Raw genomic sequence first — 25,253 nt, 5'->3', positions numbered from 1 at the left:
TTTATTGTTTATTATATTTCGCGACGCACCATAGTAACTCATTCGCAAACGAATACGTTCAGATATTTAAAGGAAAACGAACTGCAGTTACTCAAATGAAATGTTTACCATTATGAGACGATTGGGAACTGTTTCATTTGAAACAGAGTGATTATGCTGTTCTTTTTCATTGTACATTTTCGATTGAGTATGAAATTTTATCGCACTGGCAACACTACCAACTTGTTTACTAATAATAACTGTTTGTGAAGTCTTCTGGCATATCTCCAAATACTATTTCGAAATCTAAGATGGCGACTTTCGGTTTCTGAAAAACAGCGGCAAATGACCAAATACCACCCAATATGGGTGTTTCCAGAATTGTTATGATGCACTGAAGCCACAAATCGACCTCAGACAACATTCCGAATTGTAAGATGGCGACTTCCGGTATCTGGAAAACAGCCGAAAATGACCAAATAACACCTAATATGGGTGTTTCTTAAACCAGAATGAAGCACAGAGGCTAGAAATTGTCTCCAAATGCCATTTTGAAATCCAAGATGGCGACTTCCGGTTTCCGAACAACAACAGCAAATGACCAGATACCACCCAATATGGGTATTTCTGGAATTAATGACGCACTGAAGCCACAAATCGACCTCAGACAACATTTTGAATTGTAAGATGGCGACTTCTGGTGTCTGGAAAACAACCGAGAACGACCAAATACCACCCAATATGAGTGTTTCTTTAACCAGAACGATGCTCAGAGGCCAAAAACTGTCCCCTAATGCCATTTTGAAATCCAAGATGGCGACTTCCGGTTTCTGCAAAACAGCGGCAAATGATCAAATACCACCCAATATGGGTATTTCCGGAATTGTTATGACGCACTGAAGCCACAAATCGACCTTAGACAACATTTTTAACTGTAAGATGGCAACTTCCGGTGTCTGGAAAACAGCCGAAAATGACCAAATACCACCCAATATGAGCGTTTCTTTAACCAGATTTACGCATGGAGACCAGAAATTGTTCCCAAATGCTCTTTCAAAATCCAAGATGGCGACTTCCGGTTTCCGAAAAACAGCGGTAAATGACCAAATACCACCTAATATGCGTATTTACGGAATTTTTATGATGCACTGAAGCCACAAATCGACCTATCGACCTCAGACAACATTTTGAATTGTAAGATGGCGTCTTCCGGTGTCTGGAAAACAGCCGAAAATGACCAAATACCACCCAATATGAGTGTTTCTTTAACCAGAATGACGCTCAGAGGCCAAAACCTGTCCCGTAATGCCATTTTGAAATTCAAGATGGCGACTTCCGGTTCCCGAAAAACAGCGGCAAATGACCAAATACCACCCAATATGGGTATTTACGGAATTGTTATGATGCACTGAAGCCACAAATCGACCTATCGACCTCAGACAACATTTTGAATTGTAAGATGGCGACTTTTGGTGTCTGAAAAACAGCCGAAAATGACCAAATACCACCCAATATGAGTGTAACAGCGGCAAATGATCAAATACCACCCAATATGGGTATTTCCGAAATTGTTATGACGCACTGAAGCCACAAATCGACCTCGGACAACATTTCGAATTGTAAGATGGCGACTTCCGGTGTCTGGAAAACTGCCGAAAATGACCAAATACCACCCAATATGAGCGTTTCTTTAATCAGATTTACGCACGGAGGCCAGAAATTGTTCCCAAATGCTGTTTCAAAATTCAAGATGGCGACTTTCGGTTTCCGAAAAACAGCGGTAAATGACCAAATACCACCCAATATGCGTATTTACGGAATTGTTATGATGCACTGAAGCCACAAATCGACCTATCAACTTCAGGCAACATTTTGGATTGTAAGATGGCGACTTCCGTTGTCTGGTGAATAACCGAAATTGACCAAATACCACCCAATATGAGTGTTTCTACAACTAGATTGACGCTCAGATGCCAAAAACTGTCTCCTAATGCCATTTCATTTTAAAATTCAAGATGGCGTCTTCCGGTTTCTGAAAAACAGCGGCAAATGACCAAATACCACCCAATATGGGTATTTCCGGGAATGTTATGATGCACTGAAGCCACAAATCGACCTCAGACACCATTTTGAATTATAAGATGGCGACTTCCGGTGTCCAAGATGGTGACTTACGGTGTCTGAAAAATAGCCTGAAGTGACCAAATACCACCCAATATGTGTATCACCGGATCCAGAATGATGCAAGGAGCTAAAAATTGAGCTCAGACACCAGTTTGAATTGTTAAATGACATCTTTTGGGAAACAGCCGAAAATAACCGAATACTACTACATATAGATATTTCCGTAATCGAAATGATGTATAGAAGCCAAGCATTGACCCTGGACACCATTTTGAATTCGAAGATGACCACTCTCAGTTTCTAAAAAACAACGAAAATAACTGAAATGCATTCAATATAGTTCCGGAATAGAGGTGATGTACAAAAGCCAAAAGTAGAGTATGTTGTCATTCCGATAAAACCAATCATTTCAAATAATATAAACAAATCGCAAGGAATCAATGAATTTGAAATGTTTAAAATTATTAAATTAAACACTACAATAGGCGGGACGAAGTTTGCCGGGTCAGCTAGTTATAACTAATAATTATTTATAACTTTTGTTGTTGTTAATCAATCGCTAAAATCGTGTGAGTACTTGATTAGATAATCTAATGAAGAAGCTAGAGTTAAAATTTCGAGTCAGTCGGATGTAAACTTTCTCAGTTCTACTATTCGCCGATTTTGAAAACATTGTTTAGAGAAACGCGTTTGAATTTCAAAATGCTATAGATCCCCTAATATTTTTTTTACCATCAGTCAGCTATCCCTGCGCCGTAAAGTTGTCCTTCCTGGGCCTTTTTTGCCCCTTATTCCTTTTTTTGTCTGATGTAAGGCTGCGCCTAGACTCTTTCGCGATATCGGACATGCGATGCTCAGCGACTTTGACGCGGTTGGCATCCGATCTCACGCAAAACTCGTACATGTTCGGCCCAACGGTTAACCCAAGAGCTTGATTATGTATTACAGGACAGTTAAAAATATCGGCATCACCGCAGTTCGAACAAGACACAATAATCTTGAAGCCTAGCCCACGCTTGCTCGACTGTGAAAACCGCATATCACTATTACATTTTTTACGCACTCCTGATTCAGAGAGGGCAGAAAATACAGCGAAAAATTTATGAGGCAGTAGCCGAAATCCCTATCAACATCGCGATCACGGTTTAAATCAGAAGTTTTCGGAAGAAGTGTCGGTTACTAATTTTACTCCGGGTTGTTCTGGTACTTCTTCTTTTACTGTCTTTGTGGTCACTGTACACCTTGTCACTCATGTTTAAGTACTTTTGAATATGACTAACAGTTAAAAAGTATAGAAAACCTCAAACAGAGAACGTACACAACGAAAACGGTTGATCGACTAAACATAGGGAAATTGTGAGTAAACACGTGCTGTAGACACGCTGTAACGGTCGAAACTTGATGAAGTGACCTCTATACTTTAAATTTGAACACGATATCGATCATAGGTAACTTTGTAAGCCGAGCATCGCCAAATTAAAATGTGAAAAATGTGATTTTGGAGCATAAAAGTTTTTCGGTAAAAATTGATTTAAACAAACTTTGAGTTTAGATCTGTACTTGGGCGATGTAGATTTTGATTCTAGGATAGTTTCAGCATAGTTTAGGCCAATAAAAAAATGTCGAAAAATTTTTTTTGGTGGATATAACCCCTTGGAGTTTGCAGCTTTCAAATACACTATGATTAAAAAACAACTTTTCGGATACTGGTTAGATACAAAAAACTCTAGTAAATCTACGAGGCAAACACATTTATATTCTATACCATTAGAACACTTCACAATCTTTACATCAGATGATTTCGATACTCGCTTAGAACTATTAAATGGTCTCTCTTTGGATTTGCAATGTAGATTCTGTCTACCATTTTCTATGGACATTCTATACAGCTACTCGCTGCACACGAGTATGTAGCATTATATGTGAGACGCAGTTATGCAGAATGTTCATTTAAAATACTTGTGTCCAAAATTCCAACACTCTGAATAACTTATGGTCGAGTCCTTGCTGCCATTATTTGATTTGCTATTGTGCTATAAATCAGCATATTTGGCAATGCTCGCTTACAAGCTATATAAAAAATAGAGAAATCTGCACTCCAATCGTTTGTTTCACTGACTTCCGTTGTCACTGACATTTGAAGTTAGTAGGTTTTATTTCTGAATCATGGCTATTTTGGGAGTCAATTGAATAACTAGTAGAATAGGTAAGTATATAAATATTAGAAACATGGGTATCTATAACAGAATGCTGAGATTACTTCCGATTATCACAATCTCGAGGGAAATTGAATACAGAAAATAGGACAACTGTGATTCAAGTGCCATAAATAATAAAATAAAAATAATAACAATCACTAGTTGATTTGATTCAAGAAACTTCAATTATTCAATTATTTTTGATTTCTTACATGTGTAACACACAGCTGAAGAATCTGCATTAATTTTCAAACTTACTTTAAATACAAATCTTATGAATAAAACCTTAGTGCTAATATTTATATAACTATACGCTAAGAGAGGATCTATGTGTTATTGTTCAGTTCGCATTGGTTATGAACTAATTTCTAATCAAACAACACTAACCGATATGCAAATGTTATAATAGTTCTATCATGAAGAATATGGCAGTAGATAAATTAAAGTAAAATGAAGAGTAATATAAATGTATATATGTATACCGGTAGCTATCTGGCATAAATACTGTTGAATTTAGTCCTAAAGTATAATTTGAAGTCAGTGAAGTTACTCTAGCTATTATCAGTCGTACAAAAATAACTTCTATAAAAGATATATCTATAATCACAAAACCAAAAATGTCTTTAATCATCAGTAGTCTAAAAACGCAATGGTAGCATGTATTTTAAAAATGTGGCCCAACTTTTTTCCACAAAAGTAACATAGTGATTCAGTCAAAATCGGTTTTTTTCTTGATTTAAAATAAAAAAGCAGTCTTTTTAACTTTCTAAAAAGCAAATTAGCGCCAATTACCGAATTGGGTAGCAGATTACCCCAAGTAAATGTGTGTCATACTACGGTTAACTACATTAGAAGCTTCCCTTCAAAATCTGCGCGAATTTGTTGCAGTTTTTGGTGTATAGCAGGAAAACTGGGTCGGTCAGCAGGTTTTCTGTTCCAGCATTTCCGCATTAAATCGTACACTGTGAGTGGTGTATTCTCCGGACAACTGAGCATGTTACCCTCCTTGACAAACTTAACGACCTCTTCATGTGTCATTCCGTAGTATGGTTGCATGGCGAAAGAGAAAATCTCCCACAGGCACACGCCATATGCCCAAACGTCAGACTCGATTGTATATTTATTATACAAAATACTTTCCAGTGGCATCCAGCGAATAGGAATTGCATCATTTTCATCTCCCTTATAGTAATCCTGCAAGTAGATTTTATGTGACAAACCGAAGTCTGCGATCTTTACTACCATGTTGTCATCAATCAGACAATTTCGAGTTGCCAAATCACGATGGACGAACTTTCGCTCAGAAAGGTAAACCATTCCAGCAGCAACTTGACATGCTATACTCAGGAGATCCCCGTGAGAAAGTTCCGTGCTTATACTGTCTGCTCGATTCTGATGCGCGAAAGGCGAACACTGACGTAAGAATTCATTCAAATCTCCACGTGCCATAAACTCAAATAATAGACACATTGGACGCCCAATAGCACATACACCAAGTAGTTTCACAATGTTGGGATGATCAAACTCAGCCAAAAGACAGGCCTCGCGTTCAAAATCAACCTGCAAGTCCTGACTAGCTTCATCCTTTAACATCTTCACAGCTACCAAAGTAAAATCTTCTCCAGCAATCAGTCCCGGTGCTTTAGCTTGAAAAACACGTCCAAATGCTCCTTGCCCCAAATCTTTTATGTAGATTATATTATTTCTGGGAAACTCTAACTTTTCAAGTTTTGGGTTCAATTGAGCACCAGTGCGATGATAATTTACGTTACTAGGCAATTTATTTATGTCTATACCTTGACTTTCCTGCGTAGACGTTGCGTTATACCCAGCAGATCCCTGTCGTCGATTACGATTGTGTCTAGTAATCCGGTAGCACAGAAATACCATAAGATGCAGAAGAACAATTGCAACAAATCCGATACCAGACAGTAGAAAGATCATCGATGGAGTAAATACCGAATCCATTACTATACTCACAGGTGTTTTTGTAGAACTCATATCCGTGGAATTAGCTGTAATTGACAAAAACAAAAATATTGTAGAAAACAACTCTCAACCCATCTGTAAATAAGCAAAGTAAAAAACCTTGTCTTCCAAGTTGAATATAATTGCAGGAATCACCCAGAAGCCTGGTATCTGACATCGCGCCATGTTTCAAGGACATGTGTAAACGGATAAACATTAAGACATTGAACAAACCCAATAAAAAACCCAAATTTTGAATAACAAAAACAAACATTTGTTGTGTGGGAACTTAAAATTATAACATAAAGTTTGGTTGAAAAGTCCATGATGTCGTAATTTTTCATATAAAAGATTAACTTTTAGAGCATTTCTCAAGATCATCAATTAGACGCCACTATCTATCCGAAAATTTCAAATAACTCTTCAACAACTAAACCGCAGAGGAAATGGTAAATGTCTATACCGTCTGTACCGATCGTTACCCAACAACCAACTTGACTGCCGTATGGCATCACCTGACATCTAAGATTTGATTACTGACCTGTTGCAAGGCCACTGAAGGTAGAAAGGATTTTTTGAGATACTGAGCAATCGTCATGTTACTGTTTGTTGGGGTGCTATAAATTTCTTCGATTGTCGAGCCGATTTATTTTGTTTTCAAATGCTATCTATCATCGATCCCACTTCCCACCTCTCAAGTCTTATCCCACAAAACTGTTTTGGCCCTATGAATAACTGCATTGATCCGTTTCCCGCCAACAGATCAGCTTTTTTACTCCCTTCAATGCCGCAATGACCAGATATCCAGAAGAGGTTCACTCACACTTTATTATTTATAGCCACCTGCTGTAACGATTGCCAAACTTATTTCGGAGAACAGGAAACGGATTTCAGGGCTTTTAGTGCATCCCTAAAAAATAATAAAAATCCGAAAAAATGCATATAGGTATGACATGTCTATAGTTGCGTTGTAGCGCATTCAATTATTGCCTGTATACAGCTGGCCATTCTCCCATCGATATTGATAGGATGACTCCAGGACCTGTCACTCCAGCCCCAATCCTATTGTTTAACCTAGAGCCATCTGTGTAGAAAACTATTAAGCCTAATTGAGCGCTAGGCCCTCCTGATTTCCATTCAGTGCGACTTGGCACAGTCACTTGGAATAAGGCAACCCACGGGTGATGTTCCATTGCTTGTACGTTTGTTATTGTTGTTGTTTTTCAAGTTGCAAAACCAAAACACAACCGAACACGAGACCTTTGAGTGTTGGAAAGTAAATCTAAAGTGGTATTCTATTGTTGGGTAAAGGATTGCCCCACGCAATACTAAAGCAACCAATCGGACAACTGTTGTTTTTCACGCTTTGTGATTCGCATAGCATCCAAGTTGCGACCGTTCGTACAAACGTGAAGATGTCAAAAGATGAAACAAAATGAAATCAGCTGATCGCAACTGTCTCGTGGATTGCCTTATAGTCGCTCAAAGTTGTACTGCCATCCGTTTACAGCGCATTGATTTTGAATTTTTTAAGTACATTGAGGTGTCCCCTGACGTCTGCTTCTAGAAACTTTCTGTCCTTCATAGCCTTAGCACAGACAAACAGACGTGACACTCGATGACGATTTTATCGACCAGAATAATAATGATAATTTTGAAATTTTGCTTAGTGGGCAATAATGCCGCTAGTGTCGCTATGAGCAAGCGTGTGCATTGATTATCAAAGACAAAAACCATCAGTAATGCAGCTTGTGTTGATTTGAGCAAGCGTGCACACCCATTAGCAAAGACAAAAATCGGTTTTACGAAAATAAGTTAGTAGGCAATAACCTCACATGGTGGCGCATGAGTGTAACGCTTTGAATAAGGGCGAAGATTTTTCAGGATTTTTGTTCGAAGAGGCACGTCTGTTTGTCTGTGGTCTTAGTGTGTTTTTTTCAGCTTTCAACTGTACAAATATGTAAATGCAATGGAAGTAAGCTTAATATAGTAGGTACTTCGAATTGCTCCCGTGATGAAAATTATGGCCAGTCTGCAACTTTCCTGCTTCTTCTGAGTATACCTAACATTTGTTTTTGGTCACCATACTAAGAACGCTTATGTTATTTTGGGTCTAACGATAGCCGTATAGATCCAATAGATCATGTTTGGCTTCAATTCTTATTTGTTACCAAAGGTTTTTTTACTGATTATGATGGATGCACTATAGCTGGATAAATCTACGTTGCCCTCAGCAAAGTTGCTCAAGTGAAAGAAAAATGAAAATCTATTTGTTGAAAAATTTCCTCACTACGTTAATCTACTCGTATACTGGGAATAATTCAAGTCATAACACTCTGGTGTCTTTGGAAAAGTTATGAACCCAAGTTCAGTTTTTGGTAGTTTACTGATGGCCCTCCGAATTCGGAAATACTGTAAAAGAGGCGATCCTTCGTAGGGTTCGGAACTACCGTAGACGTGGTCAACTTTTAAACTTGGAGCGTGATTCAGAAAAACAGGTAAACTCTAGGAACAGTTTTGAAAATTGACCTTTCTTACAGCAGTTCCGGATCTTTCGATAAACCATTTGATGGCCACCCTGGACCATATTTCGATCAAAAGATCAAACCAAGATCAAGAGTGGCTCTGATTGTCTTTTTTTTCCCATAGAACAAAGGTGGTACATGTTTTTCCATTACAGCTTGTGCAGCTAGTGCAGTACAGCACTCGTTCGCTAATTGCACGCGATTTAGTTGCACTGCGTTTTAATTGCACGTCCGTTAGTTGCAGGAAAGTGCAATTAAAAAGCAGTTTTGCGTCAAACTACACGTGGTTTTTGAAGTTAATGTCTCTCTGTCAAGTTTTGCAAGGGAATACTAAATGCGCGAAATATTTAATCAACTGAAAATAAATTCAATATTTTTAATTTTGTTATTTTAGATTCCGGTTGTATGTACTAAATAACAATTATACATAATCACATTGCACGTTTGCCCAATTTGTTTTAAAATTATAATCGATCTAATTGATTTCAATTTGATCACTTGTGTCGAATCCTCACTGAAATGTCGCATTAAGCTGTCCACACACTGAACAGCTTCTGAAAACGTGGGATTCTCTGAAATACAGTAATGTTCGTTACACTCCAACTAAGTTGCAATATATGAAAAAATCTGACTGAAAATCTGTTCGAAATTGGTTCGTAAACGGATACACGAAAACCAAACATTAGCGCACCCCCCAAAAATTTTTGACAGTTTTGAGTTCATGCAATTAAAAAGCCCATCCGCTAGTTGCACTGCAACTTTCGTGCAATTAGCGAACGAGTGCTGTATTATTTACTGTACGAGTGTTAATATCGATGAAAAAAGCACCAATTTTGCATGATGCGTAACGGATTTTTGACTACTTATCACGTGTTCGTCGTTCATATTTGCATATTGCTTGTTTTTAATAAATAAAATATTTTTTCCCTAAGTTTCTCAGGCGATTCACACTTTTGAAAAAACGTGTTCTTTCGTCGTACGCTATTGAATTTGAAATAAACCTTTATTGCAGAAGCAGTTTTGCTCATGATGTACTAAATAATATGCTTCTGAGCATAAATAAATGTAAAATGAACATGAATATCACAATCGTGACCTAAATTAATGATTGGGGCAGTATTATAGTCACTGTATGTTTTACTAGTCTGGCGGAGTGGATTCGGGAACCAATTTTAACTGTTATAACGGGAACCAGTCGTATTGAATTTCCATTGACTGGTTCCCGTTATAACAGTTCAAATTGGTTCCTGAATCCACTCCGCCAGACTGTAAATATAGGTAATGTAGGCAGTATGGGTCACCCAAGACGAGGCAGTATAGTTCGCATCGACAGCTGGTTTTTAATTGTCAACGTTTTCAGTTTTATGGCTAGATTCGACGTTGTCACTACGGAAAAAACTTACTTTTTTTGCTATCCGTAAAAAGTTCATTGAGATTTAATCAAAATGTTGTTTTGTTTGAGATGGTGACCCATCTTACCACACCAAATGACCCATCTTGCCCCGCCTTTTTTACAGTGCAATAAAAAACAACCTTTTCTAAAAATTCTGTAAAAGCGAACCAACACTTGATTTTTGTTATTTTTCAGCGTAATTTTATAAAATATACATAACATCTATACAATCATCTGAAAAGTAGACCGAAACTAACTTCAGTTACGAGATATTGAAAATTTGGCTTAGGTGACCCATCTTGCACCACCTTACCCTACATGAAATTGTCGATATCGGAATTTTTTTGATGCCATATGTCTTAGGAATGCATGAAACGTCGAGATTTGGTGTTACCACGAAAAAAAAATTTACAAAAAAATCGAGTTTCTGGGACTCAGAAAATTTTTAAGCTGGGAGACTTGAAATTTTACCGCTTTGAGGCACGTGTTCCCGATGTTCGATCGAGCTGAAATTTAGCATGGGGACTCTATTCAAGAAGGCGAATCTTTTGAGCCCTACTGCTAAACGAAATTCGAAAGTTGATTTTTTCTTATACATGTATGCCATTGGCCCCAAGCTCGAAAATTTTCTAAGACCTAAAAAGTTGATTTTTTAGAAAAAAAAATTTTCGAGGTAACAGCAAATCTCGACTCAAAAATAATGAAACTTTTGTTGAACAAATGAAAATCCTATCTTCATTCGATACAAAGTTATAAAGTATGTTATATGAAATTTACTTAAAATTTAATTTTTTGTACTTAACTTTTGTTAGTTGCATTTTACATAAAGGGGTGTTCAGAAGAATTGTTGGGACACACAAATCACATATTTTTGCCAAAGACCACACAACTCCAGGACTTTTCTTTACAAAGTTATATCATATTTTAGCTTATTTTTTCGATAACTTCAAGACCGTATAGATTAAAAAGAGGCAAGTGTAACCATGATGTCAATACTTTTCTTTAAAGTTAAGCTGAAGTACAATAAACTCTTGTAGGTTCCATTTGTCCCAATCCACCCAATTAGAGTACGGCGTGCATATGTTACAGTAGGTTTTCATATATTATTGGGCATACAAAACACACGTTCTTGTTAAATACCACATATCTCCAGGACTTTAGCTTACAAAGTTATGGGTCCAAGCACGACAGGCACGCCTAGGAAATACGGTAACAATCGACGAAGATGAGTTCGAGGTGGTCGACGAGTTTGTGTACCTCGGCTATCTGGTAACTGAGAACAACGATACCAGCCGGGAGATAAGGAGGCGTATTATCAGTGGAAGTCGTGCCTACTATGGGCTCCATAAAAAACTACGGTCGCAAAATCTGAGTCTTCGCACCAAGTGTATCCTGTACAAAACGCTAATAAGACCGGTCGTTCTCTACGGGCATGAGACGTCGACAATGCTCGAGAAAGACTTGCGAGCACTCGGAGTTTTTGAACGTCGGGTGCTAAGAACCATCTTTGGTGGTGTGCAGGAGAACGGAGTGTGGGGGCGTAGGATGAACCACGAGCTTGCGCGCCTCTACGGTGAACCCAGTATTCAGAAAGTGGCTAAAGCTGGAAGGATACGCTGGGCAGGGCATGTAGCTAGAATGCCGGATAGCTACCCTGCAAAATTGGTGTTCGCTTCAAATCCGGCGGGAACGAGATGGCGAGGGGCGCAACGAGCGAGATGGGTGGACCAGATGGAGCACGATCTACAGAGTACCGGGTGCCCGCGGAACTGGAGGCAGGCAGCCATGGACCGAGTGAATTGGCGGAACCACGTTATGCAGGCCATGTCTTAGGACGTACGGCCATCTAAGTAAGTAAGGTTTCTGTGCATGATTCCTAGCATATATTGTTCCTAACATACAAGTTGTAAATTACAAAATAACTGTAACGTTTTGAGTGTTTTTTTTTGTATTTTGGGGAAATAAATTTCATTAAAGGGTCCCATTCGGGAAATTGGATTTCGGGAAAATGTTACACAGCCATTTGAAATATTTAACAAAAATGGACCACTAACAATACCAAACACATGGAAAAAATTGAAAAAAAAAACCTTTTTTTTTCAAACAAAGTCGTTTGAAAAATTAGTTCAGTTTGGATTCGCGAAAGCACCTTTCCAATAAAAAAATAGATGTTTTACTTACGACAAAGTGGTATATCACACGCCTGCCATCGAACTGTTTTGTTTATAGTGTAACACCAAGGAGTCGGTTCTTCGCCACCAGCATTCCTGCAGTAATTTTCTGCATCTAGTAACTCGGCGAACACTAAAGGTGGCTTATGATGTGAGTGTGGTTCTTGGGAATCCCATTTTTGACATGGAATACCTGTCGCCGTCACATTTGTTGTCCCCAAATAGTAACGGCCGCTACCCATTCGACAGTCGACTGGAATAATTAAATAGTTCAACGTGATGTGAAAATAGCATCTTATGTGAACTGGACATACAAGTTATTTCCTCTGGAACAAGTTCAGTCAACCCCACATGAGAACAGCTTGAAGGGCGAGCTGTTTTATTGTAACGTGGAAGTTCTTCACAGTTTGGTAGCCTAAAATGGCCTCGAGATTTAATCACATCACCGCGTTCCTTTTTTTCCTCAATCAGTGCCCAATCATTATAACAAAACTGCAAATGAGTGGCTACGCAATCTTCGTAACATAGGGGTAACCGTACCGTAACACCATCTTTAATTACGCACTGGGGAAAAGCATACGCACAAAGCATTTTCTGAAAGAGGTAAAAGAGTAAAAAAACGTATAAAAATATCACGGTATTACAAACCTCTGCGGCAGGCCGGCAATATTCTGGAAGATCATTTATCAAGTCACGAAAAAGAGCAGCAGTAATTTTTTCATTTTCCCATCCCCCAGTTCCATCCTCACGGCTGTACCAAACTTGACGACTATTTATAAACGATTTGCAAACCTTTCCATTATATGGGGCACAGTAACCTTCTTCTTCTTCAGGTGTATCATCCCAATCACCACCAGTAGTTAACGAACTTCCCCTATCTCGATGATTAGTAGAGGTAGCATGCACTAGTAAAATTTTACCGGGTGTGGTTCCTATTAATGCTAATGACAGTAGAAACAATGCCAAATGATGTTGATTGGTCACACAAATAAAGTGTCCCATTTTTGAAAAGGTATTGTATGCAAAACAACATTAAGTGTTGTCCTTCTCCGAGTATCCTATTGGTAGCTAATCTTGCATAGTTTATCTTTCTCCATTAATTTTCGACATTCAGTTAGTCTTCATTTTGTTGTTTCTGCCAGTCCACAATTATTTACTTTTATCATAATATTCGATTTTAGTTTTGTTAATGAGGAAAGTGTACATTGACTCCGTGTTATAAGCAGATCACTGTATGAACGCTGGTATTTATCACAAACGAAAAACGCGAAACATTAATCCTTCAGATGAATTGCGTCCATTGACACTTTTGTGTTACATCTTGTCCTCTTTTCTCTTTCAATTGACATTTCGTTTCGGATAAAGAAGCACAAAACACATCAAAGCGATAAAACCAGATAAAACAACGTTTAAAAAAGCATAGGGGAACAACAGGCAAGACGGACCGAGTGGGTGAGATAGGTATATGAGAGATAATACATTTATTTAATATATTTTCGCTGTGTCGAATTTAGCTTTCTGTGGCTTTGTAGCTCGAATAAACTATTATTTTAAATAACATTGGAATAGTTAATCTTGTTGGGTAAAGGTAGTTCGGTACGAACTATTTTTTTTATTAAATTTTAATTTCTAGTCAAAACAAACAAGCAGTTCGAGAAAACAAAGAAGAGATCTTTATATTCTTTTTCTCAGGAACCCAGTGTGTGAAAAGCGATCCACAACAATTCACTCTTTATACGTTGCAATCGTCAACAGAAATGTCTAAATATGCTCTTTTACATAAGCAATCATTCACATGGTTTTATTTGCACAATGAACCGCAAGTTTTAAATTATCCATTGTAGAATACATTGTCCCACATAAAAAGGATAATTTTTTGATAAGCAGTCGAATGTATATAGCATGTGTTGAAAACAAATTGTCGGGTAAATAGAATAAAAATTATTTGCTTGAGATGGCTATCTTGCCCACATGTCCCTTAAAAACAATAACCACTAAGAGCATCCTTAACGGTGCGCTTTTAGACAAATTTACGAGAAATTTAATTTAAGCTTTCCGGAAATAAAATTACGATATATTTTGCGGTGAGATCAGTAAACGGACAATGTTTTTTATTGTAACCATAAAAAACATGGTATTTTTACTTTAAGCTTGCAAAAGTTTTTTGTCATTCGGTTTATTCGCGTTGAAAGAGGTTTTGAAGGCTGTTCGCACCTACGTGAACTCTCATATGTAATAGGGTACTAAAGCCCTATTCTGGTTTTGGTCTGAAGTGATAAAGCGTGTTTAATAAATACATGAGGCATTTTTAATTTCACGTTTCCAAGGGTTATTTGCGAAAAAAGTTGGTTTTAAATTTTTTCAATATTACAAAGATTCAACACAATTCCACGGCAACACTGCACAGTGAAAATATCGGAAATCGAAAAATTGTTTGTTATTTGTTTATTTGTAAAAAATACATCAACAAGCCTTGTGGCCCAACTGATTTTCTTTATCTAAGTGCTACGTGCTAATGATAAGAACCGATTCTTCAGTATCTCGCGGCTGGCGTCAAAGTCGAAACATGATGCGTAACGGTTGAAATGGCGCTGTAGACCGGTTATCGTGCCGAAGCTACTGTAGTTTGTTCGTCTACTTTGCACGTGAAGAAACAGGCTATTTCGCAACATACGTGGTCTGACATAGATATTAAGTTGTTCGAGAATCGCCGGACAATCTATCCGTGAAGTCAATACGTCCGAGATGAATAAAGCTCTGATCACATCCCGACGAATTTGCAGGGTGTCTAAATCGATAAGCCTGCAACGCTGTTCGTAGCTTGGTAGTTGAAGGGGGTCAGTCCACGGTAGTCTACGGAGAGCAAAGCGAATGAACCGTCGTTGTACTGCCTCGATTCTGCTTACTCCGTTCAGGTAGTAGGGACTCCACACTGAAGCGCAGTATTCTAAGCTAAGCAAAAGCAAAGCAAGCAACCATCGTTGTTGTTGCTGTCTATTTTTATTTAAGTTTTATTTATGTAGATGTTGGCGGATCTTTTACATGTTTACATTGGTGGAAGAATAGTGTTAAAAGTCAAAAAATGGCCTGTGCTGTAGTATGCTGCAAGCGGACAAAAAAACTATCACCGGATATACTTTTTTTCCGGTTTCGAAGAATGACGATGCCAGGAGAATTTGGCTCTATCGATGCGGCATTTACGTCGAAAATCCCATGCCAAAGCTAATGAAGACCAGAAGAATGTTTGTTTTTGTAGTGGACAGAATTATTGTGTGAGTTATTTCACAAATCCTAATAGGAGTGCGAGTGTTGGCAACATTTCTGACGAATACCGCACAACCCTATTTTCTTGGAAATCAAGATTCAAGCACAGAACGTCTGGCTTGAATAAACTGGGAGAGTCGTATACGTTTGATGAGAGGATGCATGCCAGACAACTAATGGGTGAGAAGGACTTCGGAGAAAGAGTGATTCCTTTCTTCATTCAGTTGGTTAAGTTGGGTCTCCTACGAAAGGCAGAAAATCAAAAGGCAGAATCACGAAAAGCAGAATAACGCAAGGCAGAATATTTCATAAGGCAGAATAACGAATGGCAGAATCACAAAGAGCACGAATGGCAGAATCACAAAATGGTCTATTTTCTTTTTAACAACACACACTCGTGGACACTGGCCGACTCTATTGCCCAAGTGTATGCTGTCCTTACTCGCTATCGCTCGTTCGGACTTAACTAAGGGAAAGAAAACTTGTTTGAATAATCCTAGAAAACCAGTAGATCAGTTGTTTGTATGCGAGAGGCCGCCGCTTCCGACGGTGGGTCTGCGGCCGGCTCGGACCGTGGAAACCACGGCGGCTTTGTGCCGCCTCGGTTCCTTGCCCTCGATTATGCGTCTTCGCCGCATGATTTGTTTTTTGTTAATTATAACCAACAAGCCGTTGAGACTAGTGTAAGTTATACCTAACATCGAGAAATTACTCTCCGCGATGCCGTGAGAGTCTTGAAGACCTGAGCCAAACCAGTTTGCTCGTTTCAGATCTAATAATCAGGCTTGATTTGCACCTCCCATTAAAACTGATCATTGCTTGTGTCCAGTTATTATGTCTAAAGTGTTGATATCAGCTTTCAGAAATCTTGCCTGCATTTTCTCTACAGTTTTTACTATAATTGGTAATATTGCAATGAAAAATCACCTGTCTGCCACCATTTTTTCCAAAAGCAAAACAAAATGCATCGAACGATCTGTTACTTCTCTGTCAAAGTTACTGTCACAATTGATGTCGAAGTCAGAAGTGTTGCGGGAAATCCGAAAGGCAAAGGCAATGATTTAAAAAACGTCAAACTTGAACAATTATGTCAAAGTAGAACAATTGGTTAATTTTTTAATTTCGATCTTTTTAAATCTCTCTGCATTTTCTGAGTTGAAGGAAAGTTTCATCGTATTTGTAGAGACCAGCTTTATCAAATTCATCAATAGAAGCAAATTTTTATCTTTCATTTTAGTCCCCATTGAAATAGAACAACGCGACATGTTAAATTTAAAATCGTTGGATCAGCGGTATAGGATCTCTAAAATGTCGCTCAATGACAAACCGTTTCGCATCAAAAATATAATGGTTTTTTACTTTTCGAAGAAATTCCCAGGGCATGTGGAATTCAAAGAACAGGTAACTGACGAGCAATTTGATAGAATTCAAATCTTACCTGATGTCGAGGTACTGGAAAACGTGGAACTTAGACCAATCACAAACATACCTTTAGAACTATCCAGCGCTAAGCTAGACAACCTGCGGAAGCTGATGGTGTACGTGAAACAAACAAAAAAATACTACGCCACATTCCTTAAATCATTGGTTCCGGCGAAGAAAGGACGGCGAGCTAAGAACGCTGTAACGGACCATTTTGAGGCCGATTTGGATCTTCTAGAGGACGGTGATTAGGCGTTGCCGTAGATTATATCATAATACCGATTTACGGTCATTTGATTTTCTGACTGAAGAGTTGAAGAGAAATAAAAACAATTTACGTTTTATTTCACATTTTTTATTACCCATTTCGGAGATTCAGAACATTATTTACACTTCACTGCTAAACCAACACACCCAGCAATCCCCCCCACTCGTTTCTATAGCTAATATTGTGACAGAAATTGCATATGCAATTTGTTCTGATTCTAATTCCGCCTATTCTTATGCCTGTTTTCTACAGTATTCTTACGTAAAATAGGTCAAAATAGACCTTAATGATTGCCTTTTTATAATGTAATCTGACCCTTCCCCAGTAATCTTCAGGTGATTTTTCGAGTTTTACTGCTTTTCAAATAAAGGTCCTATGTGACATTGTTTTGTACAAAGACCAATCTGACAGGTGTTATTAAAAGGTACAATAGGTACTATGTGACTAAATCATGAAAAAAAACCTGTAAATTTCAAATAAAACAATAAATCATCTGTTGTAATTCAAGATTGCATCCTTTATTGGCAGTTGAGTTGGAGAAAGTTAGCCTTTTGCATTATAATTGAATATAGCATTTAAATATATTGCGCTGAGCTTCAGGATCATTTTTCTCTGATTTGCCTTCATGTTATACCCCGTCCACACTACACCTGATATCAGGCGATTCGTGCTATCGAGGCCATATCACCATCCATATAACCTGATATCCCATACAATCGAGCTGTCAACGGATATCACCTCGGCTACATGCTATCGCGGATATCATGTTCGAAAACCATTAATAACCACATTTCAAGTAGTTGGCAACACGGCCAACAGACATTTGACACAACCCTACAAATTTCGCAATTCGTGTTGCATGCGAGAAAAAAGGAAGGAAATATTTTTTCTTTTTTCATCCCGCACATGTTGACAATTGCATATGAGAGTTCGCGGTGGTGCGAGCCAACTAACTGACATCACTATCCTAATCCCATTGCTCTTGTTGTCTTGTTTTAGCTTTGACCTGTTTTCGTTTTCTTCTCTTTTCAATTACCAAAGCAAATGTCAAATCATATCAGCTCACTGAAGTGGGAACGCTCGAGGTGATATCCGATATCATCTAGCGATATCAGGTGATATCCGGCGTAGTCTAAACAAGGCATTAGATAGGACCTTTTGAAATGTTTATCTAGATTTGTCTGCAAAACGCAGATTTTTGAAGTGCAGATATTTATTGATTTGCAGATAGTTGCAGTTTTTCCACGGTTTTTTTTTCAGAGTCTCCTAAAATGTGTGCAGATTTTATTGACTTTTGCCTGCGCGAGTAAAATTTTTTCGGATCACGGATAGATTTTTTTTCAGATTTCGAGCACATTTTTCCGGTTTTTCGAGCAGTTGCAGTCATTTTTCAAAAACATCTGGCATCTCTGGTTTTACCATAAGTAAGCTGCTTAGCGTCCAGTGATACCAAATGTGCAGATTTGTCTGCAAAACGCAGATTTTTGAAGTCCGTGTGCAGATATTTATTGATTTGCAGATATTTGCAGTTTTTCCACGTTTCTGCCGATTTTTGTCAGAATCTATTATATTTGCGCAGATTTTCTTGAAATGTGTGCAGATTTTTACAGACTTTTGCCTACGCGAGCGAAATTTTTTCGGATCACGGATAGATTTTTTTCAGATTTCGAGCACATTTTTCCGGTTTTTAGAGCAGTTGCAGACATTTTTCAAAAACATCTGGCATCTCTGTTAGCGTCTCTCTATCCCAGGGATACCAGATGTGCAGATTTGTCTGTAAAACGCAGATTTTCAAAGTTCGTGTGCAGATTTTTGTGATTTGCAGATTTTCTATAGTGTCTGCAGATTTTTGTCGGAATCTTCTTATATTTGCGCAGATTTTCTCAAAATGTGTGCAAATTTTTGCAGACTTTTGTCTCCGCGAACGAAATTTATTTGTATCATAAATAGTTTTTTTTTCAGATTTCAAGCAGATTTTTCCGGTTTTTCGAGCAGTTGCAGACATTTTTTGAAAACATCTGGCATCTCTGCTCTATCCTACAGTCTCTCTAATTCGTCGGATTTTTTTTCTTGTAGTTGTACATTATTTTTTTTGGCCATGGGATCCAGTCGAACCGTTTGTTCTTAAATAACGTAGGGATTTTGAATTTCCGTTGGATTTATATATTTTCCTTCAACACAACTTTTCGTGCCGAGCATTTCGGCAACAAATTTCCGGAAGTTTGCACCGTAAGTATTGAATTATACCTTACTTGAACAGAGGGTACTCAGAACACTCGCTTAACGAGTTTTATTCAAAATTTGAAAGATAGCGATGTTTTGATCCTGGTTTATCAGATACTTAGTGTATACAGCATTTCTAAGAACATTGCGTTTCACTATGTGTAAAACTCTGGAACGGTTTTTAAAGAGTGCTTTCAAATACACCACCGGTTATCAACCTGGGGTACGCGTACCCCAAGGGGTACTCGAAAGCCTTCAGGGGGTACGCGAAAGAAAAATCAGTAATGGCGGAAAAAGCAATTTTTCTTTGTAATACCTTATTTGTTGTTCAATCGTGCTCTTAAAACATGACTGTAGAAATCAAACAAACTATAGTTCAATTTAAAACCTAAAATAGAAAACCAGAACATGACTTACTACTACCCTCTCGCACTCTGCGAAAACATTCCAAGCCAGGGGGTACAATCGATACGAAAAATGTCACCAAGGGGTACGCGGACAAAAAAAGGTTGAGAACCGCTGAAATACACAATTGTGTATCGTTATTCAAAAGTGCAACTGCATTCATACACTCAGAGAAAACATCGCGCCAAACCTATTTGAATGTTTGAATGAATGCTCGCGATATAGTTTGCTGATCTAGGAACTGTTTCTGTATGTTCTGGAAAATATAATGTTAAGTGTTGTCATATATTATTATATTTTTATATTGTTCACACTATAACGGATATCATGTGATATCGCATGTCGTGAAATCAATATCCATACATCTAGGTTTCACGGGAAATTTGGTGTATGACATTTGATATCAAGATTGGCGAATTCGCATGATATCCGATATAGTGTGAACGGGTTATAAAATAGAAATGCCAGCTAGTTGATTGTTAACCCTTCATACTACAGCGGCTATCATGTGATATCACCTATCTCGATATCAAATGTACTGTTAACAATTTCTCGTGAAAACTAGATGTGTGGTTTCTGATATCAAGATGCGCGATATCACATGATATCCGCTATAGTGTGAGTGAGGCATAATAAACAGATTGGCAAGTTACGATAATTACAAAATTGTAGCACCAAATATTTGATTTGCTGTAAGAAGGGTGAGCATGGGGACAACAGGTTTTTGATGCGATAATTTTTTCTAATTTGTTACCGAAAGCGAAAGCGCACTGTATTGTTTTTTGCCAGTAACCGGTAAAGCACATAAAGCTCGGGTATTGATATATGTTAATTAAAATTCGTCCCTCAACAAACGAAGGCAGTTAACATGATAGAAAACCTTCAAACTATTTGCATAATAAAGTCAACTGACAAAAAGGATATGAGAAAACGCTAAAATCTTTCTTCTTTCTTTTTAAATGTTTGATTATTTCAATCTCTCATTATCGAAAACAATTGACATGTATGTTTATTGTTTCTTATGTTTTTAGGTAATCCCAATGAAACGAACTCAACCCTCTTTTTTGCATGCCAGAGAAAACAGCATAGACCGCAGAATGCGTCCCAGGCCAAACACGCGGGTCAATCTAGAAGAATTGATGATCAATGACAGTGAATGTTCTTCGAGATCCTCCTCGTTTTCACGCAGTGAATCACCGCTGTCACTGGATCATGATAAAGCAGCAGCTGCAGAAACTAGCAAAGATAATGAAACAGTACGGGTTTTTCTTCGGCTGAGACCATGCATGAAAAGCAATCCGTACAGTACTAATGAAAATGTGCTAGTTGTTAAAAATATAGATGAATACTCAACGGAAAGACAATACACATTTAGCGACATTTTCAACGATCAACTTTCTCAAGCAGAAGTTTATAATAGATGCATAAAGTCAGCCTTGAAAAATATCACTGGAGACAGAGGCGCAACTTTTTTAACTTATGGTACTTCTGCATCTGGAAAAACTTACACGTTACTAGGAAACAACAATAATCCTGGTATCATTCCACGAGCCATCGAACAGATTTATATAGAACAAGCGAATAATATTTCCCCTCACCCAAGTCTTAGAATAGATAGAACATCGGTCAATTTTCTAGACGATGACACTGTCTGTGAAGAGTTGAAAAAATTAGAAACTATGAAGATGATGTTGCAAAACACTGAATCTAGCCATATGAAAATGAAGTCTAGAATCAAAAGAGAACATTCGTTTCAGCCAAAAATGGATTCTGATGTACGTGTATTTATATGGGTATCATTTGTAGAAATTTACAACGAAAATGTGTACGATCTGATTGCTCCAGATGTAATGTTCACGAAACGAAAACCAATGAAAGTATTATCAAATGAAGGTAATGCGTATATTAAAGATCTATCGTGTATCTTTGCCGGTAGTAGTGAAGATGCGCTGAGTATTTTACAATTTGGTTTGCAAAGTGCTACATACGGGTCGACGGATGTCAACAGCAACTCTAGCCGATCTCATAGTATTTTCTCCATAACTGTTATATCATATTCACTTGCTACTCAGCACATTCAATATTCTGTATATAAATTTTGTGATCTCGCTGGATCGGAACGATTGAAAAAGACCGGCAACTTCGGTGACCGCTTGAAAGAAGCACAGAAAATTAACACCTCTTTATTAGTTTTGGGGCGCTGTTTAGAAACGGTTCACAAAAATCAAAAAAGTAAAAAACTTGCTGACCTCGTACCAGTTCGTGAATCAAAATTGACAATGCTAATACAATCGGCTCTCCTAGGAAAAGAGAAGCTAACCATGATTGTCAATCTTTTTCCGACGGATGATTATTACGATGAGAATTTGAATGTGTTAAATTTTTCTTCAATTGCAAAACAAATTGTCTTGCAGAAGAAGCCAACCCAAAAGAACAACAGAGCAACTCGTTATTCTTTCTTCCTGGCGCAAGCAACTAGCAGTCCATCATCTCACATTGATGGTAATCGTCTGATGATGGAAAACGAGAGGTGTGTTCATAAATTTAACTAAAAATATCTAACTTCAACTGGCAACCTTATTCTAAATACATAATAAACTTTTTTTTCTTAGGCTTAAACAAGAACTATCACAGGAAGTTGCTATTTATCGTGAGCAGCTGAACGAAAAGGATCTGGAAATTCAATTATTGAAAAGAGAGCTTTTGAAACAGGAACTGCAACTACGCAATGAATTAACCGACGACTTTGAATCATACAGTGCTCAGCGTGAAGCAACATTTAAAACGCGTTTGCAGCAAGCTCAAGATGCCGCAGCCTTGCCGTACAAATTGCAGGTATGTTTAAAAAATTTCACTAAAAGTGGCGGCAGGATAATGAATAGTTGTTTTCTAGATTTCAAATTTGAATTCCAAAATAGAGGAATTAAAAACCGTTATTGCAGATATGGAATACGACGAAGAGGAAAACGAGAAGCAGCTTAATGCCTATAAAAATGAACTGAAGAAATATCGTGAAAGAGAGCGTAAAACTAGGAGAATGTCTCTTTGATTCTGACATCAAAGCGTAATCGAGAAAGTTAAAAAAAGCAAAAATACAACAAAAACTATTGTTCTGGAATCAATTGTACATAACTATATCACGTAAGTGTTGTGCAAGAATTAAATTCCAATGAGATGTTGCACAATTTAACTTTCTTACCCGTCGTCAAACAATTTCATCAGCAAAATATTCTTACTCCCATTTCTTTCACATCCGCAGCCTTAGTCAGATATTTTGATCTTGGAGTGAACATTTAAACGTAATGGTTTTTTATCGTTGTAGCTTTGTAAAACTACATGATATGCCGGCTTCAAATACCGAGAAAGCAACAAGTGCCAATGTCTAATCTAATAGCACGTGAAAGCGTGTTTGATTTATTCCTTGAATTGGACATGACAAATGCCAGTTGCCAGTAAAGAGCAATCACGTTAGTGAATATCCGCTAATCAATGTCACGTTTGCTACGAGCAACGTAATTCAATCAGATATATTTTTTACAACAAAATAACGACCTGAAATTATTGAATGTAATTTTTTTCGGTTCACATTATTATGAAGCTAAGGTCTTTTTTTATACGTTTTTCAGAGTGTAGTCCAGGACGGTGTAGCTACACCGAGAAAACGAATTCGACATTTATTTATTTACGTCAATCATAGTAGACTACATCTTAAAACTATTGCTAACATCACAAATATAGTTATCTAATTATAGTGTTCATTTTTTTCTAAGAGCATTTCGCGACATCGTTAAATCAATAACTTCACAATATTTATTAAATAGACTCATCGTACTATTAACTGGCCCGGCCATGGCATATTCTGTTCTATAAGAATTTAATACAAAAATTTTTCGTGTTCTTAATGAGCGTGTAGGAGCATAAAAGTTTAGTTTTACTAGCGAATTTATCGAACATATGCGTTGTGAAACTAAATCGTTGACAAGAGTTACCGAAGCAATTTCTCTTCTTTTTTCAAGTGTTTCTATATTAATGAGCATGCAACGCGATTCATAACAAGGGAGAGGAAATGAGTTCCAACCTAGTTTTCTTAGTGCATATAACAAACACTGTTTTTGTACGGATTCGATTCTATTGGAATGGACGTCTTGATAAGGCGACCAAACAACACTACAGTATTCTAAAATAGATCTAACATATGTAACAAAAAGAGTTTTTATAGTATACGGGTCTACGAAATGATAACTGAACCTTTTTATAAAACTCAGCATACTGTTGGCTCTATTGATGATCGTAATGTACACTGAGAGAAAAGCACTTAAGAATTTCATAAGTTATAACTTTATGAACATGCATAATTTTGATTTCATTAGACACTTATGCATTGCATATCAAGCTTATACATTTCATAAGTATACTTCAAGGATTTTCATATGAACGTTATGTCCCATACGCGTAACTTATGATTTTCATAAACGGCAAAATAGTGAAAATTCCATAGTCATATCTTATAAAATCTGTAAAATGGCAGACAAGAATTGTTGATTTGTGCACCGTCAGATAAGTGTTAGAAGTTTTTGGATAAAGCTGAGCTGAAATTTGCACAGCTGGTGTCATCTGGTGAAAATTGGAGCAAAAAAGTGTAAGTACCTCTTTTCAAATCCTATAGGATACCTATACATAGGTTTATGGTATACAAAATGTCATCTATGTTTATTCTAGCAACTATTAAATTTTGTGATCGTTAAAAGAGACAACGCTGACGACATCCGGCGAGAGGAATCAAAGGCGAATTTGTTTCCCAAATTTTAATCTCCATTTACTTGTACTCTTAACTATATATTTGTAATATTTGCGAGTAAAGAATAAGTAAGAACTAGTGTAAAAAAGTTTTTTTAACAAAACATGTTAACATACCCTAGTATTATGAATTTCATAGCAGCAATTATAAGCTTTATAATATTAAACTTATGATATTCATATCAATCTGTTCATGAAATTCATATTGAAAAGCTATGATTTTGATATGTCTGTTCTTATAACATGAATACCTACGACCAATAAATTTTGTAAGTATGACTTATGAAAATCGTTAGCAGTCGAGAGCAAAATTTTCCCTCCAATTCATAAGCCAAACTTATGACTTTTATAAGGAATCCTTGTGGCGCAAAATCATAAGGGGTTCTTATGGAACTCAATAGTTATTTTCTCTGCGTGTAGTGATCAATGAATGTTAACCCTCTAGTGCCCAAGCCCGCCATTTGGCGGGCTCAACCTCTGAAAAGCTTCAATAGATACTTGAAAAGTGTTTATAAT

The 25,253-nt window shown here is 37.4% G+C and overlaps 2 protein-coding genes across 3 annotated transcripts; one reads left to right on the top strand and one right to left on the bottom strand.

Annotated features, from left to right (window-relative positions):
* Positions 1 to 3,839: 3,839 nt before the first annotated feature.
* On the bottom strand, positions 3,840 to 13,736 carry LOC129723587 (tyrosine-protein kinase transmembrane receptor Ror2). Its single transcript, XM_055677901.1, has 4 exons — positions 13,007 to 13,736; positions 12,673 to 12,952; positions 12,369 to 12,611; positions 3,840 to 6,316 (listed from the first exon to the last, which is right to left on the bottom strand). The coding sequence occupies exons 1-4, from the start codon at positions 13,358 to 13,360 to the stop codon at positions 5,145 to 5,147; spliced, it is 2,049 nt and encodes a 682-aa protein (XP_055533876.1). The 5' UTR covers positions 13,361 to 13,736; the 3' UTR covers positions 3,840 to 5,144.
* A 5,617-nt stretch (positions 13,737 to 19,353) lies between these two features.
* On the top strand, positions 19,354 to 24,704 carry LOC129721815 (kinesin-like protein subito). 2 transcript variants are annotated; one of them, XR_008727500.1, is made up of 5 exons: positions 19,354 to 19,541; positions 20,972 to 22,470; positions 22,553 to 22,775; positions 22,834 to 23,081; positions 23,263 to 24,703. XR_008727500.1 is itself a non-coding variant. In XM_055674826.1 (4 exons), the coding sequence occupies exons 2-4, from the start codon at positions 20,981 to 20,983 to the stop codon at positions 22,987 to 22,989; spliced, it is 1,869 nt and encodes a 622-aa protein (XP_055530801.1). In that variant the 5' UTR covers positions 19,354 to 19,541; positions 20,972 to 20,980; the 3' UTR covers positions 22,990 to 24,704. The 2 variants fall into 2 exon arrangements, 1 of the variants encoding a protein (XP_055530801.1); XM_055674826.1 differs by having other exon boundaries at positions 22,834 to 24,704.
* Positions 24,705 to 25,253: the final 549 nt, after the last annotated feature.

The sequence above is a fragment of the Wyeomyia smithii genome, chromosome 2, assembly GCF_029784165.1.
Source record: "Wyeomyia smithii strain HCP4-BCI-WySm-NY-G18 chromosome 2, ASM2978416v1, whole genome shotgun sequence".
Taxonomy (NCBI): domain Eukaryota; kingdom Metazoa; phylum Arthropoda; class Insecta; order Diptera; family Culicidae; genus Wyeomyia; species Wyeomyia smithii.
The sequence above is the reverse complement of the archived record's forward strand: the minus strand, read 5'-3'. Positions and strand labels throughout refer to the sequence as shown.